This window comes from Vanellus vanellus (assembly GCF_965231255.1).
Source record: "Vanellus vanellus genome assembly, chromosome: 8".
NCBI classification, from domain to species: Eukaryota; Metazoa; Chordata; class Aves; order Charadriiformes; family Charadriidae; genus Vanellus; species Vanellus vanellus.
This window is the reverse complement of record NC_138913.1, coordinates 22776971-22794113: the sequence shown is the minus strand read 5'-3', so window position 1 is coordinate 22794113 and position 17143 is coordinate 22776971. Positions and strand designations below refer to the sequence as shown.

Genomic DNA, 17143 nt, shown 5'->3' with positions numbered 1-17143 from the left:
TTAATCCAGAACATTTCATTGTTTGAAAGTGTCATGTAACACCAAACATCAGCCCTAATGTGAAAAAGGCTCCATTTGCTTAACAATTTATTGCAACCCCGGTAAAACAGAAAAGCAAGCTGCCAAACCAAGTCAAAAAGCCCTCAAGAAACCCTGGGACTGAGACCAACTTTGACATAGAAACAGAAGCAAAGCAGGTCCTTCCCAGCATGAGCAGTAAGAAGGTCCAGAAGGGCCTTTAGTCAGTGCCTCCCACACCTACCAGCTGAAAACGCACCTCTTTGGTGGCTTCTTATTATGCAAGGTAAAGGTTAAAGGAGTGCTCCACAACTGAATCAGTTTTATCATGTTTTTCAACATTAAACAAAACTAATGAGTTCTTGACAGTCAGAGAAAATTGTTCTTTAAAAAAAAAAAATTATAGAGTTTATTCAGAGGATTAATTCAAATTTAGATGTGTTCAAGACACATCTAGACAGCTTTGCACAACTGCATTTTTATGAGTCACTCACTTGGCTTACACTCCAATTTCTTCAAAGGTCATTTCTCACTTTTTACCTCAAAAGACTATTTTTAAACACTGTTTCTGCAAAACAACTGGCAGAATCAGCTGAACAGAGCCCATTTTTCAAATCTGTAGGAATAGACAGTATCATTTGCAGATTAAAGAAAGAAAAAAGGGAAGTAAAAGATGGCTTGCAGCGGCCACTCAGAAAAGGACAACATAGCACTCTTTCCTGCCTCCTGAAAAAACAGTATTTTATAATACTCCCTGCAGAGAAACTAGAGAAACAGCCTTACCCGTACCTGCTGACTAGCGGGAGGCACTCCTCCATCACCAACTAAATCAGAGGGGACTGTTTTTGCACGAGGAGATACTGTTCACTGGCAGCCTGTGGATTTCAGACAAGCACACAGCATTACTGAGCTCCACAGAGGATCAGAACATTACTGTCAGATTAGCATTGGGAAATGGATTTACCATCTGCCTTTTGGCTCAAAAATCTTAATCCTAAAAGCCTGAAAAACAAGGGGTTTGAGTTGGGGGTTTTTGTGTTTTTTTTTGTTTGTTTTGGTTTTTTACACTTAATGCGTGTTCTCATATTGGTTATATAAATGTGATTTTCTTCTTTTCTTAGTACTAAGCAATTTCCCAAGTAGAGAGAACATTTGATTATTACCATTTTCACCTCCTCTAAGAGTAGGTCAGTTCCTATCAAACACCTACTTTTATGTATTACTTCAAATACTAATCACGTAGAGTTAGCAAAAGCTCTAGTTTAAAAGCCTAACTTCTTTTTTAAAAGTTAACACTGCAAAGGCAGTTGAGCACTGAGGAGAGAACATACCTAGAAGACTTCAAAATTAATGGGGTTTGGATCTACTGCTTATCCTGTTTATAAGGGTGACTAAACATACAATGGGAAAAATAGCAAATAACGACATTTGTTATTGCAAGCAATTGTCAACAATGTAAAAACACACAATTGCACAAAATGGTAATTCAAGTCCCTCCTGCCTAATGATTATTAGCTCGCTTTTTCTCTTTGCGTATAGTAGTCTTCCTCCCCCTGCAAAGAAGACTTCATCTTCATGATACTACCAAAACCCCTCAGAGTCAGAATGCTCTCTGTGGGTCAGTTAGGATCTGTGAATATAAAATGCACATACGTAAATACCACTTAATGGTAGAGCTCCTACTGAGGTTTGAATATATACATTTGCAAGTTGTTCTCTTCAGAGCATACGAAGGAAAACTCACCAGATACAGTATTTTGTGATTTTCTACCTAGGAAAATAAACCTTTTCCTATCGAATATACCATGCTTACTGTAACAGTTTATTAAGATGCCTTATAAATTAAACAGATAGACTTAAAGTGAATTTCGGTTAAACCAAAATGACAATAATTCAGAATAATGGGGAATAAGTGATTCAGCATACTATGGTAAAAGTGACGCTTCGACTTTATGCTCTCTCATGTTTCATACACAAAATGTTTCTTGATCTTTGCATTTTAAGGAAGTTTCTATCAACACAAAAATCTGGGGAACAGAAAGCAGATGGTGGTTCCAGCCGACTAGTCTGACGAGAAGTTACTTGGAGCTCCAGGATTTGTTGACCGGCACGTTGAAGTGGGTTGCTGGGAAACCCATCCACCACAAGAGCGTAATGGCTTTTCTTGCTCTGAAAGTAGCACTATACATGAAAGGATGGGCCACTTCCACAAGACTGTATTTCCCCAATAGAAAATCTCTAATGACAACAGCAAAACATTGCAGGGGACACCCCTGCCCCATCCCCCTGCCCCAAAAGATAGGCTTTTTTAGAAAGCTTTGGAAATAGTCAATCTTTAGCCAATTTCTACGGCAACTCCTTCTCAGCACTGAGCTTTCACCCGCTAACTACTCCTGTGTACAGCATCTCAAACATACCGCCATCCAGGTAGGTTCTCATATCCAGTATCTCAACACCACACCAGACCCTGGACATCCAGAGACCCAGAGAAGCAGTACGTGGGTAAGAAGCCCAAGTACAGAACTGCTGCTGCTCCACAGCCAGAGAAGCCGCTGAAGGCACAATCCCCTTTGGTACAAAGCCCAAACTTTCTGTTTTGTTCCATGTCCGTTCTGTTGTAAAGGCAAACTTATTTTCATTAATATGTTAAGATTATAGCTTATATATGCATTATGTATTAAAGGTGTTTAAAAAAATGGGCCAGAGGAAGCCTGGAAGTTCCTCTACATAAGTGATTTAGGAAAAAAAAAAATGCATTCTCAGGATGCTGCTGTTTGCATACAGATGCTAGCATTGTTCATGCTGCCAATTTATCAGAGTTTCATTTTGGAAATGTTGCCCAGGATGACGATAAAAGGCTGCAACTCCAGGTATTCCAAGTACATCAAGCTACATGCTAGATTTTGAAAGTGTTTGCATCATAGACGATTTAACCGCTGATTTGTTCTTGGTCAATGAAATTATACAATGCCTTAAACTTCTTACAGGTCATCAGTTATACCTGGAAGTTAATAAAATTCTTTTAGAGGATACAAGACCTGTTATGTAGAAATAACAGATTTAAATTTTTAGTAAGTCTTCAGAAAATTAAAGAAAAAAAATTTTAGAAACATAAGTTGATCAGAAATTAATTAAGACTACTTCAATCAGAAAAATCTCCATGGTTAATTCAGCCTCTTGGATCCAGAAACATTAACAGTTTACTTATTTCTACTCAGATTGAGTAGTTCAGTTGGAAAGTCAAGAATGACAAAAGACCCTGTGAGATGCCAGCAGCATCACAGTGATTCCTGTAAAGTTCATACTGAAAACACAGCAAACATTTGTCAAGTTCTCTGACTTATAGAGGCTCTTAGTTTGACTTACAAAAACAAGCAGTTACCAGCAGTCGGGAAAGCCCAGTGTGGCTCTGCTTAACACCAGGAGAAGCCAGGTGAATTTTCACTCCTTATCACACAGCTGGGGCTGGAATCCGAGCTCCTGTGCTCCTGCCAGAAAAACTGCTGATGAAAGTAAAGAAAGTAAAGTAGGGATGTTTGGTCAATTCAGGAGCTTGGATAGTCCTGACCTTTCTTTTCCATGTGCTACTTGGCTTGCTACATCAAGGCTTATTTCCTTCTGTGAAAATCTCGGCATCTTTCCTTTTTTAACCCTCTTACCATACTGCTCTGCCTTCTGTCTTCCTTTTAAGCACTAGTACCTTCTTCACATTTGCTCTTTCAAATGCATCTTCCTAGATCTCGCCGGTACTTCTCACTTTACCTCTTACTTTTCCTCCTCCCTCGACGCACATTTTGTTCTGTTGCCTGTGGGTCATCTGTCTCATGATATCGCTCATTCTTTGTACACTGTAGCCCTTTTTCCAGTGGCCCGTCCCCACAACTTTACATGAAAAGTAAAGCTTGTGTTAGCGTTACTTCCCTTTCCCAGACAAGAAAATACCACCGAAGCTGCTTTCTTAACATAAAAGCGATGCAATTAGTTCCCTGAAGTCTCCATGCACCAGGTGAAGCTATCCTCCTTTCCCAAATGTGTCATGAACAAATTATTTAGAAGTACAAAAGGATTGGCTGTAACCAAATACCAACATACACTTAATGGACTGCAGATTTTGCAGGATGTTTAAAGTTTCCCCTCTGATCTCTCTGAACTTTGGCCTTCATTTGTTTATACAGGCAGAGGCCAATAGGTCATACCACTAAAATCAGCAAATTGTTTACACATATGGCAAGCACGCATGGAGCGGTAATGTAGTCATGGCGACAACCATACACAGCATATTAAAGCAATTGCTTCAGTTAAAATAACAAAGATACAGTGAGCCCACATACGTGATGAGGAGACCTTCCAGGGCAATGAAACTCGGTATGAACTAAGAAATGAATTGGCACTTCTTCAGAAGCCAACGCACACGTTCCAGGCTGGTCTAACCCAAGTCGCTCACTGTAACGGTGCTTGTTTCATAAAAAAGTGGCAGCCCTTGACATCACCAGTGTAAAAATTTTACAAATTTGTAAGTGCGAGTGCTAATTCAGGACTGTGGCAGTTAATACTGCAAAGAATTTAAAAATTTAGAAAGCGTGGCTGGAAGAGAAGCTGCCACTGAAGGTCCAGGAGCTCCAAGCACGCTGCTGGGCCGCCTTTTTTAGAACACCAGATCCCGCTATGGTGCCTGTGGATGGATGATGCCTTTCACCAGAGGCAACTTACTAGGGAGAATTTTTGTTTAGTAAAAATACGTTATTTTCGTAATACTTATGCTAGCTTTAAAACTAAAATTTTCTATTAAAAAAAAAAATCATTAAGTGCTTAAAAAACCTAATTCCTAAGCCTTTAAAAATTATTTTAACCTTTATAGCAAAAGATCTTTTAAAATGCCTCTCCAAACAGCATATTTTACATAATACGAATTACTTGGAAAGGAGGCATTTTCAGGAGCGTAAAGTGATTCAATTTTGAAAGCGTGAATGGGGTACTAATAGAACCCCACACTCTGTTTTGTTTTGATAGACAGAGGAATATATTTTGAGAGCAATTACAAGCGCTCTGCTCAAGAGAAAGCCAAAAAGAGGTAAACACTACAAGAAATGAGGAAAAGCACCAAGATCTAAAAGAAATTAATCACTTTGTCTTGGATAAATATACTGTAGCTGTCAAGCTTGCTGAAACCACAGAGAAGAGGAAGCAATTTTTTTTAGCTTCAAGATGCTGTATCGAGGTTTTGTGGCATATTCAGTGGCATACTGAATATGCGGCCTGCACAAGACGACTATTATTAAACATTTATAGCTACTTTTTACTGAAAAGCAGAGAGTCTTCTTTACATTTTATGGAATCATAGAATGGTTTAGGTTGGAAGGGACCTTGAAGATCACCGAGTTCCAGCCCCATAGGCAGGGACACCTCCCACTAGACCAGGTTGCCCAAGGCCACGTCCAGCCTGGCCTTGAACACCTCCAGGGATGGGGCCTCAACAACCTCTCTGGGCAACCTGGTCCAGTGCATCACCACCCTCAAAGTGAAAAACTTCTTCCTAATGTTCAATCTGAACCTGCCCTCTTCCAGTTTAAAGCCATTCCCCCTCGTCCTATCACTACGTGCCCTAGTAAAAAGTCCTTCCTCAGCTCTCCTGTAGGCCCCCTGTAGGTACTGGAAGGCCACAATAAGGTCTCTCTGGAGCCTTCTCTTCTTCAAGTCCAAACAATGCGTGCAGACATGAATTCCCATTTGTGATGGAGATGTAGCATGCTTTAGAAATAAAAATGTCTGCAGTGAGAAAATGCAACTGCGAATCTCAAAAAAAAAAAAATTATCCTTATTTAATGAGACTTACTTTCTTGCTCAAAATACATTTTGGTTTCATACAAATCACTTTTCTGGAATAAGGTAATCTGTTTGGCCAACCAGTGGTAGGAAATTGGCAGAGACGGAGCTAATAAATAATCTTCTCTTTAAAAAACAAACAAGCAAAAAAAAAACCAACCCCAAAACCAGCCCAAAGATATGCCAGATCTAGAAGTTCATTACTTTCAGAAAGAAGTGTTCACATAAGGCAGAGTTTGACACATGCACGGGTTTTGTCTTTTCCTAGGCATGTCAATGGAAAATACAGATATAGCTTTGAGAAACTGATCTGAGGTAACACTGGACACCTGCCTCACTGAACTGCTGCCTGCTAAGTCCACTCTGAACAAGAATTACCAAAAATATTTTATCCAATACTCCTAGTGAGTAATCCTCCCATTGCAACAGACACTCTTAGCCAACACTGAAGATGTGCAACTCCAAACCAGTCATGCAGAATCCTGGCCTATGCGCAAAAGGTTATATGAAATGTTTGGTTTGTTTCAAATTACCAAGAGAAATCCTCTTCAGAGTGTCATCATTTTATCCTCTGTATTTCACCACCAACTAATATTTAAAAATAACATTTAAACAACTGAAAGAATCCTCATAGTTCTTGTACATGAAGTTCAGATGTGTCAATAACTTCTAATGCAACATCTCTGCCTCAACCGTGAGTTTCGGCACTGAAGATGGAAACGCCCCATCTCACACTTCTAGTGCTGGAGGTTTTTCAGCAAAAATCAGGTTTGATAACAGGCCTGAAGACAGATCTGATCATCAGTCCCACCCCAAAACAATTTAAAGTGAAAGACTAAAATTATTTAAATTCTCTGTATAAGCACACATCAAACAAGACGAGGGGGAGCTTTGATCCAGTCCTGTCTTCGCTAGCAGGACTTTTCATTTGTTATCTTCAAAGGGCAACACAAAACTGAACCTGAGAACACAGGGACTGTCATGCTCCGTCAGGTTTCCCCGCTGGCTATCCCAGGGAAACTACAAAATCCAACAGCCCACAGCCACAACATAGAGGGCTGGGGAGAAAAGGTTCAAGGGGAAAATGCTGGCGGAAAAGGAACACAAAAGGATGAGCTGCAGCGGAACTTACCACCTTTTACCAGAGTGAAGCGCTACCTGGGAGGAAGGGGGACACAGCGCAGCTGAAGGCTGCCGAGCTCAGAAGTACAGCTGCTAAAAGCAAATCCCGTTCTGCCACCTGCCAACTTCTGAGTATTTGACTTCACAGCCCCAGCATTATTTTAACACAGTGTTTTAACACTGTGCTGCTGGGGCAGCTGTCCTCCCGTTTACGCAGGGAGGGAGATAGCACCAGCACTGCTTTAGTAGAACCATCTGCACAACAAGGCAGCATTTCTGGACATGCTCACGTTCAGACACATTGCCTGTAGATTTACCGTATAAGTACAGTTTTTGCTGTAATCTGAAGAGTGGTATATAAATTGCCACTCACCACAATATACTCCAGGAAGATCAGGGTCTTCTCATGTTTATCTTTTTTAAGTGGAATTTGCTCTGAGCCCAAACTGGAAATTAGCTTTCCATCTGCCTCTCCTAATAGAGAAGCTACACTGTCTTTAAGGGAAGAAAAAGAGGCCATCTGCAAAAAGAGTTTGTGATTAGAGAAGGGAAGAAACTTCCATGGCTAGAGAGACAAATAAAGTAGTATCTTAAGGAGAAACATAACTTACGAGGAGGCTTGTACGAAATCATAGTCAAAATGGACAAAGCACACACATTTTTGGCAATAAAGTAAATACATCACTGGATAACATATTGCAGAAGCATCGTTATTTGGATTGAAGCTTGGATTTATGCTGTATGATGCCCAAAAGTAATACTGATAGAGTAAATAAAAAATAAATACCCTTCATAAATTTTCACTTCTACTACAAACCTGTGAGAAATAGTTCACATTGCTGAACAATTCCAGCATTGTAGCTCGAGCAAATTCATAGAAGTATTAAGCAAGGCTATCTAATTTCTAATTGCTATTTTAGAGTAATAAATACAATATTCAAAGAGTAACTTTAGATTACATTCACTTCAATTTTGAGAACAGAGGTGTAGCTGTTGCTCTTCAAGGTTCTTATTTCTTAAAAACAGGATACACGGGAAATCAGTGGAAACATTATCAGAACACACTAACGTGTGTTTTTTCCTTAAAACTGTCAGATTAGGCAGTTGCTACGGCACCTTTATGAACCAGAGCAGGAGGAAAAAGCACAGGTATGTCAGGATGTAAGCAAACCATAATATCGCTGTGGACGACTGATGCTTGTTCTTAGCCTTAGGAGCTACTGAACTTAAAATAAAATATAAGCAAGTGCTGGCATACTTTAGGTCAATGATAACTGACTTCCCTGGTAAATAAACACAAGGAGAAAAAAAAAAAAAAGATTTATCTGTATAGCTAAACAGTGCCTTAGGTTGCCTGAGGAGTCTCTGTCACTGGAGGTCTTAATAGGTCAAAGTTGTATAAACCAAGACAAGACCAATGTTACAAGCATAGGAGTTTGAGAAGCTCTTTCTAGCTACATACTTTCATAAGTATCTATTTGCTGTCAACCTGAGCTAATCAGATTATTTGCTGCATTATTACAATTAATTTATACAAATGAAAAAATATAAACACTCGACGTTCACCCAAAAATACCGTTACAAAGACCATCACCATTACAGCTAAAGTCACACCCTTAAACGTCCTTCCTCTGTAAGAGTGACACTGCATCTAATGTTCTACTGTTATCAGTGACAAGAACTGCCCTATCTGAAGTTAGGGACGAGATTAAAAAAAAGTTAGGTAAGAATTTTTTCTTAACAAGAGTGCGGTAACACAAAGGAATAGAAGCAAGAAGCGGGAGGTTTGAAAAAAAAAAAAAAAAAGAAGAGTATCTTGGAGAGAGATGTAATACAGAGACCTCCAGGAAGGGGCAGGAGGTGGCTGGGGCAAAAAGCCAATTAACTGAATTGCATATTCTAGTGACAATGTAGTGGTTTCAACCTGCTGATAAAAGGCTAAGAATTAATTAGGAAGTGTCAACAAATTAGGATTAAAGGACAAGAAATGCACTTAACCCAGGGAAGGGGGGTACAGGCAGAGGAAGACAAAAAAAACCCCTAACAATGAGCTGTCTGATTCCTGAAGTAGGAACTGAAAATGCTGTTTCCTGTTGAATTATCTCAAAAGCTAAAAATTGCTTCTTCACAGCATTAGCTGCTTAATTACTACCGCTTCATCCTCTGATTGCGTATCTGTCAGGAAAATTCTTCCTAAGGTTTAGCAACACTGCATTTTCAGAGTACATTACTTCCATTGCAACCCCCACAGTAATGTACTATAGAAATATCATATAAAACAAACAGGTTTAGATAAACAAAAAAACATATCCATTTAAAAATTTTAATTGAAAACCACTTGGGGGAAAACCCAGAGAGTCTGATGAGAGATTATATATTTCTCCTGGCAGTTCACAATTCTGCAATTTTGACTTAAGATTTCTTTATGCTAAAAAGGCCTCCAAGGGGAATAGTCCTCATTTACAATCAGCCTTTGTGGTACGTTAGAAACAAACCAATGCAAATTAAACTAAACTGAGAACAGTAGGCAAGCGGAAAGAAGTTGTGCTTAGCTCCATAGCTCCAAATTTGTTATTTTAGCCTAGAAACATCATCCTTATTTCACAATGTTAGACACAAGCAATTCTAAGGTCTGAAAGTGATTCAGGGGTTAAATTGTGGTCTTCTGCAAGGCTAAGAGCAAAAGGTTCAAACAGACCCCACATTCCAAAACTTCTGTAGCTGTACCAGCAAACAGAGGGGATGTGACCCGAGCCCCCTCCTTCCCCACACCTGCAACGCAGAGCAACCCCACGGATTCTTCCCAGTGGGCTGCAGGTGCACGGGCAGTCTCAGCAGCAGCCAAAGCTTGGACAGGCAGGAGCCAAAGGGATCCCCCTTCCTGCAGGCAAGCCAGGGGCAGAGAGGGAGTGGAGGATCCAGAAACATGAACTACTGTTCCTGGGCCTCTATGCAGGAGCAGATATGGCTCCCTGAACTGAGCCAACGTTCTCCACACATCCTCAGTTTTACGTTTCCACCAGCTCGCTGCAGGCACAGCCAGCAGGCTGCTGGCATGTAAAAACAGGACCCCAGGACTTCTGTTTGGATGACTGCTTTAATCCATCTATTCATTCATTATAGGTAAGTTCGAAGCACAGATTTTCAATAATACTTCTGTTTCATTTAGGGCTGTAAATAATTACAGATGTTAAAAACAGGCTACATGCTGTAGGGCAGTGGTCTGTAACAGCTGACAGAAAGCCTAGGGACCCTCGTCCCGAAGTCCCAAATACTTCAAGAAGGATCTGTAGGTTGAAATATGAACTGGTACACACAAATGTTTTCCATAAATTACATTTGTAAGTAAAGTCGTCTTCTCCCTTGAGACAAATGCTTCCAGCTCCCTGAACTCGACAATTAGACTTAACATTCAAAATTGTGTAAGGGCTATGCAAGATTTAGCACAAGAACCACAATCGGCTATCAGTGTCAAGCTCAAGAAGCATTCTTTTGAATATAAATGGAAAAAAGAATCATAAATACCACACAAAAGGAAATAAACAGTCTGCTACAGAATATTTTGAAGTAGTTGTAGTATGACATAAGGGAAATTGAAAGTTACAGTTTTGAAACCAACATTCCTAATTTGAGGAGGAGGAAATTCAGGTATAAAGATCAGCCAGCATCCCAATCGTCTCATAAATGTAATTCTTGGATCTAAGAAAACATCAGTTTAAGACAAGATGGCTAAATTCTGAATGGAAGCAAATAAGGAAGCTAATGGGATACTATTATTTATCTTAAGAAGTCTTACAGTCTGTTTTCAACCAAAACATGAGTTATTCTTTTTGGAACTTAAAAAGGCAAAAGAAATTCTAAGAGTAAAATGTGGCTGTGCTGAACATAAGACATTATTACCGAAAAGCTGGTTGGGCAGCATTACCCCAAAATCTTGTGAAATTTACTCATATCTCAGAAATAGCTTTAGGATTTACAAGCAGAAACATATAAATTTGCGGTAGTGGGGTGTGACTTTTTAATCTTCAGTTACTGTGGTCTAATCAACATGTCTTAATACAGAATTCAGAGTTCTTTCCTTTCACATGGCATTTCAAGAATTTTAGAGCTCATTTAGACATTAACTTACCCTTCCTTCACACAAATGCATAACAGTCAAGGCTTTAGGCAAGAGTTCAGCAAGTTGTAGCTTTCCTTAAAATTGTCACAATCACATGGAGACAGTGTGTCTAATTAGGATGTATCCCACAACATATCCCAACTAGATGCTTCACTCCAAGGCAACAGCTGGAGCAGCCAGAACGGGAGAGGGAGAGGGAGAGGGAGAGGGAGAGGGAGAGGGAGAGGGAGAGGGAGAGGGAGAGGGAGAGGGAGAGGGAGAGGGAGAGGGAGAGGGAGAGGGAGAGGGAGAGGGAGAGGGAGAAATTTTTCACTTTGAGGGCAGTGAGGCACTGGAACAGGTTGCCCAGAGAAGTTGTTGAGGCCCCATCCCTGGAGGTGTTCAAGGCCAGGCTGGATGTGGCCTTGGGCAACCTGGTCTAGTGGGAGGTGTCCCTGCCTGTGGCAAGGGGGTTGGAACTTGATGATCTTCAAGGTCCCTTCCAACCTAAACCATTCTATGATTCTATGAGAGTGCATGTTACAGGATGAAGAAATTTGCAAGTGCTACCAGCAGGCATTTTTAGACATGGCCAGAAGGCCAGCGCCAGATACACCTCCGGATGTATCTTCTTGACACTAGTGAGAGGGTGCTGTGCTGACGGATGCACATAGGACAGTTCCCAAGACCAGTAGAGTCCCACAAACCCTCCTGCCAGTACTCAGTATTTCATTTCAATCAACTCTGTTACCATACAAGGATGGCTAGAAAACCTTTCTGCAGCTTCATTCTGCCTTCTCCCCACCTAGGAAAATACCAAATTCTGAATTTTGTACCTATGAGTTGCACGATCAAATTCTATGTCTATGGATCACCTATTATTATATACATATATACATAACATGTATATATATGTGTGTATATATATGTCTATATACACACACACACGTCCATACATATATACACACACATCCCTACAGACCATCCGCTTTGCTCTTCCACACCAATTCAGAACAGGACAGAGACAGACCTGTAACGCATGCTAGTAAAAAATATTTTGACTTCTGGAAGTCAAAATACTGCCTATTCTGTCAGGTATTTTTAAGGATCAAAATAAATCACTGTGTTCAACTCACCTACACAACGACGAAGTTTTCCACCATGGCACTGTTATATTGTCCTCCCACCGCTTTGTTTAAACCCACAAGTACTAACGTATCAGTCATGATCTGCAATGTACATTTATACAAAAGCGCTTTGCTGTTTCTCTGTTCCAATGTATAAATAGTCTTTGGGACTCCTCATCAGACAACAGATATAAATAGCCTAGCTTTTTTTAAACATGCACGTATCTTGCTGAAAAGAGCATATGAAAAAGCGCATATACTGCTTTTATATTATCTGTGGTTTTTAGTTATTGCAATAGGCAACAAATCAGAAGTCTGATGTAAAATTCTGTACAACTTAGGCACTGTGCAACCATCAGCGTGGTAAATCCTGATAACATTTGATCAAAGAAGTTTGTCCTGGGAAGAACAAAACGTGCTCGTGATGAGCACTCTCCACCCTGTCCCCCTGCCTTCCCTCCCAAACCCCGACAAATTATCTGCGACTCTAAGTCTCTTAAGTGTGAGTGAAAAACTATCTTGTGAAAGTCACAGCACATCATCATGTGATGCTCAAAGTAGTTTCTGAATGCAGAATGCTCTGGGTATCAGATGCAGTTGGAAGATCGATGATTGATTTTAACTACAGCATTATTCTAGGAGCAATATCCAGAGTCCAGAGGGCACACAGGCTCTTGATCTTTGACCTGCAGCCTTATCCTTCTATGATTCTGCCATCTATGCAGTAACTAACACACTTCAAAGTCTGCATTGTCTCTATACCACTAGGACATACGTTTAAGTTTATTGCAGCGGCACAAGCCCATCATTTCATCCTTTCACTCTGCCATTCCTGCAAGCCTTTCACTCTTTGCCAGGCAACTGAAATACATGGGCCTTTAAAGCATTCAGAGGTCTTCCATTTAAACAGCAAGTACTGAAAACAGCAGAAATCCCTGCAGTCAGTCTCCATTTGCTCTGTAAGACACCACCAATTGCAAGCTGTGGTATGCATCCTGAGCAGTAACAATCTGTCACTACACAGCAAGTTACAAGTCACTGTTTGACAGCACAGTTTCAAGAACAGCTAACTATCGCCAGATCTACTCAAAGCTGCAATCAGCAGTATGAGATACTTCCAGGGAAGGGGGGGGGGGGAGGAAGAATGTATAAGGTTAAAAAGCGAGCAAACAACAACAACAACAAAGAATCTCCCCTAACATGTATGTTCAAATGTATTTAAATTCATAATGCAACATGAACATTTCACTGTTCTTCAAGATCTACTCCGATTTTCACAAGAACAGTTCTAAAAACCTGTAATATTAAGTGCTATGAGAGGGAACATGAGGAGTGCCACAAACAAAGGGCTGGCTGGATAGAAACACTTTTAGTGGATAAGAAAAGGTGTTGGCTTTAGAGCACCAGCTAAACAAGCTACTTTGGTTTCTTGAATGCTGTGTTTGTTGCAGGACAGCAATGGATCAGTGAACATGTGCTAACAAATGATGCGATTCCAGGACGACAAAGTGCCCCACGTCAAAGTGGCTGTAACCTTCCTCTTCACATGACCAGATTAACACTCGGGCCTATATAAAAGTTTAGTTTACAAGTCTACTTTTAGCTATGGGTTCACGCTTTAAAAAAAAAAAAAAAAAAGACTACTTTGACTTTCTCAGGGATAGTTTAGGAAGCTATCCTGCCTCTTCCAGCAAAATTATCCCACGAGAAACCGGATGGGAATTTTTCTCTCTGCCATCTCACAGACCACAGCTATCCTTCTCCACTTAGCCCCTTTTATTTTATAATTTCTCCAAACTCCTTCACATCCTCCTCCTGTGTTTTGATCTTTCTAGAGCTCCCTTGAGCAGCCCTGTGAAGGCTACAAAAGGAATGCAGAATGATTCCTTGTGTGGACGTGGTGGACCAGGCCGAGCTGTACTTTGCTTAGTTTGGCAGATATTCCTAGTATTACAAAAAACTGCTTTCGCACACAAATACTCAGTTTGCAGAAGTCTCTCTCCCCCATCACCCTCAAAAGAAAAAAAAAAAAAGAAAAAAGCAGCTGTCAGCACACCACTCTTCCCAATGCCTGAGTAACTGCAAAATAGTTACAATCCTCCGATATTCCCCTGTATGAAGGCACTTGGGAAGCTGCCGTTTAGCATCTGTGTGTAATAAGCTGCAGGGTTTCTGTGGATAAAGATTCTTTCCCCTAGTGCTTATTACAGATGTTTATGAAAAGGTAATCCCAAACAGGGTCAAATTATTTAATTATATTTCTACTTTGTATGTCAGAAGTAAGGCTAATGAGCAGAGAATTAATTTTTGATGGCAAAAAAATGCAACCACCCCATCCTAACTGAAGAGAATAGCAAATTCCTTTAGAAGTTACTAATTGAATGGCAGGTGTTGTACACTCACTATTACTCTCTTTTTACAGGGCCAAGGTCCATTCATAAAGCCCAAAACCCATGAAAATTTTGTTCAGTCATCAGTTTTTGTCAAATCTATATATTTATAGTCATGGTTCCTCCTATGGATCAGAGAAAACAGTCTTAAACGAGAAGTTCCACTTAACTACCTTGTTCAGTCTTCCATTCCCCAATTCACAGCAGCCAATAAGTTGAGTGTAGATAACTGGGCCTGACCGAACGTACACTGTGCTGTGTATGGGCCTGGCAGAACACAGGTCTTTCCGAGCAGAGAGAAGAACTGGACAAGACCCAGTTTTGCAACTCATCTTCTGGTGGGCTTCAAGGTCACAGCAGCAACGTGCTGCTCCTTACTACGTAAGGATTTAATTTGATATTACCCCTTTAGATCAAAAATAGCTAACGCTTATCCAAACCTCTTATTTCTGGAGGGAGCACCTTCTGAAATGAACTAAGGAACAAGGCTCTCTTTCAGGAAAAACTACTGAAAGCAGTATTTGACCAGAGCTCCCATGTTCTTGGGGATCCACAGCTGCTTCTGAGGGTCTGGAAAGGCAACTATGGAACAAAAGCCTACAGGCCTGAATTCAAGTATGTTTATGCACACCATCTAAGAGTTCCTACTACTACAGGAAATTTTTACAGGATCCACAAATCCTACTTGAAAACCACAGATTTAAAGCATATCCTCCAGTAAATAAGTTTTACTGTTAAATACACCCAGGAAGTTTCTCAAGATCTTCTTTTTCAGTCTGTTCACTTCCTCTGGAGACAGATTTCTTGCCACTCTGCTTGCCAAAAGGGAAAATATTTTGATACAATCCATATCATCAGCACAAGACACAACTGATAGATATTAGTTGTGGGCAATAACAATGGGATGTAATCTACTCACAGTGGACATTCTCCTCCCCCCCACAACAAAAAGGATAAAGAAAAGTCATCCTACATGAGAAAAGCTGAAAGACAGTGTAATGGAGAAACACGTTAACACTTACGGTCAAGTCCGTTGATGTATCTCATTGTAATTTCACAGTGCCCCCAAACTGCACTGACTATGGGGTAAAGTTTTTTCCCTTTTAGTCCTCTGAAGGCCACTCCAAGATACTGTCCATCTACCATGAAGCTCAGCGTCCCTTCATCCATATCCAAAACCACCAGTAAGGAGTCTGGGAGTACAAAAGACTCATCCGGCTCCAAAAAGACAGGATACGTGACCCCAGGCTGGTTTTTACAATTGTGGTAAAGTTTGTTGCGTCCCAGATCCCAGCCCCACGATTCGCTATTGCTACCAACCAACGACGTGTATCCCACCGAGTGCAGAGGAGCTTCGGCCGTGGAGACGCCCACCACAGCATGAGTTCCCCGTTGCCTCGTGGGCCAGTGGATCTGCCAGACGTGCAGGCCCCTCGTGTAGCCGACTTTGCCCCGGATGCAATCTGTGCTTTGGGCAACTGGGTGTCTGTGAAAAGTCAGTTTATCATCTTCCTTTACAAAAATATTTAAGGAGCGATCTTCATTGTTCCAAGCATGTTTGTACTGGACCTCCAGCTTGGCAGGGGGCATATCCAACAGCATGTCCAGTCGCGCCGGCTTGCAAAAATCCGGGCCTCTCAGCTCTCGTTTAACAGGTCTATAAGGGGGCTCCCTCACATCCACAGACTTTATGCTCCCTGAGATTTTCTGGCCCATTGCTTGGCTGCAGATTTACAAAGGAGAAAGAGAAGTTGACTTTGGCCCAATGTTACCTCATGAAAGCACTTTTACACTGAGCCAGTGACCTGGCAAGCTGACTGGATTTACTTCTCCTGTTTGGAGCCTTTTAGCAGCAATGTTTTCAGAGAAAAAATGCTCCTGAAAGAAAGCAGAAAGTTTCCAGTTAGTTTAAGAAAGCCAAGAGAAAACCCACAGCATATTTTTAAAGAACTACTTTCTCATCCTTAGTAGTTATTTTAAACACCAAAGCTGACAATTCACCACTTTTTGTTCAGTATCCTCCAGCACTAACCAGCAGGATACTCCGAGCCCACCAGAGTGCAGACAGTCATTTCCTCCAATTCATAATAGGATGCAGACATTCCCCACCTTCTGCCCTTCCACCCATTTTGTCTGGCCAAGTTCACAGCGGTCCTGAAGAAGGCGTACGCTATCCCCCAGCAACAGCGATAAACTTTATGATCAGCGGTAGCTTCACTTTCACTTGCACTTTTGTTTCATAGGCTTAGAAGCGCCCACTATGTCAGAATCTCCTTTTATTTCTAGCTGCCCTCTTTCCTGGCCCCTGGAGACACAGAGCTTCTGCTTTGTGCTGTTATTAGAACAAATGCAGCCAACAGCAAACAGCAGCAAATTTTCAATCTTTACTTTTAACATACCCTGTCCTTAAATAAAAGAAAAAGAAATTAAGAAAATTCATCAAGCTTTAGTGTTTTTTATAAAGGAGCTTAAAAAAAAAAAAAAGAAAAAGAGAGGTAATGAGCGAAGAGGTGGCATGGAAGGACAAAGAAAGAACAGCAAATTCGGTTCTTCAGCAGATTTTT

At 40.8% G+C, this 17143-nt stretch overlaps 1 protein-coding gene across 1 annotated transcript in view; it reads right to left on the bottom strand.

Annotated features, from left to right (window-relative positions):
- SPSB4 (splA/ryanodine receptor domain and SOCS box containing 4) overlaps positions 1-17143 on the bottom strand; it is a 91825-nt gene that overhangs the window by 51274 nt on the left and 23408 nt on the right. Inside the window, exon 2 of the mRNA XM_082486932.1 lies at positions 15602-16457. Coding sequence (XP_082343058.1) covers positions 15602-16295 — 694 coding nt within the window. The 5' untranslated portion in view covers positions 16296-16457. The remainder of the gene's footprint in view (positions 1-15601; positions 16458-17143) is intronic.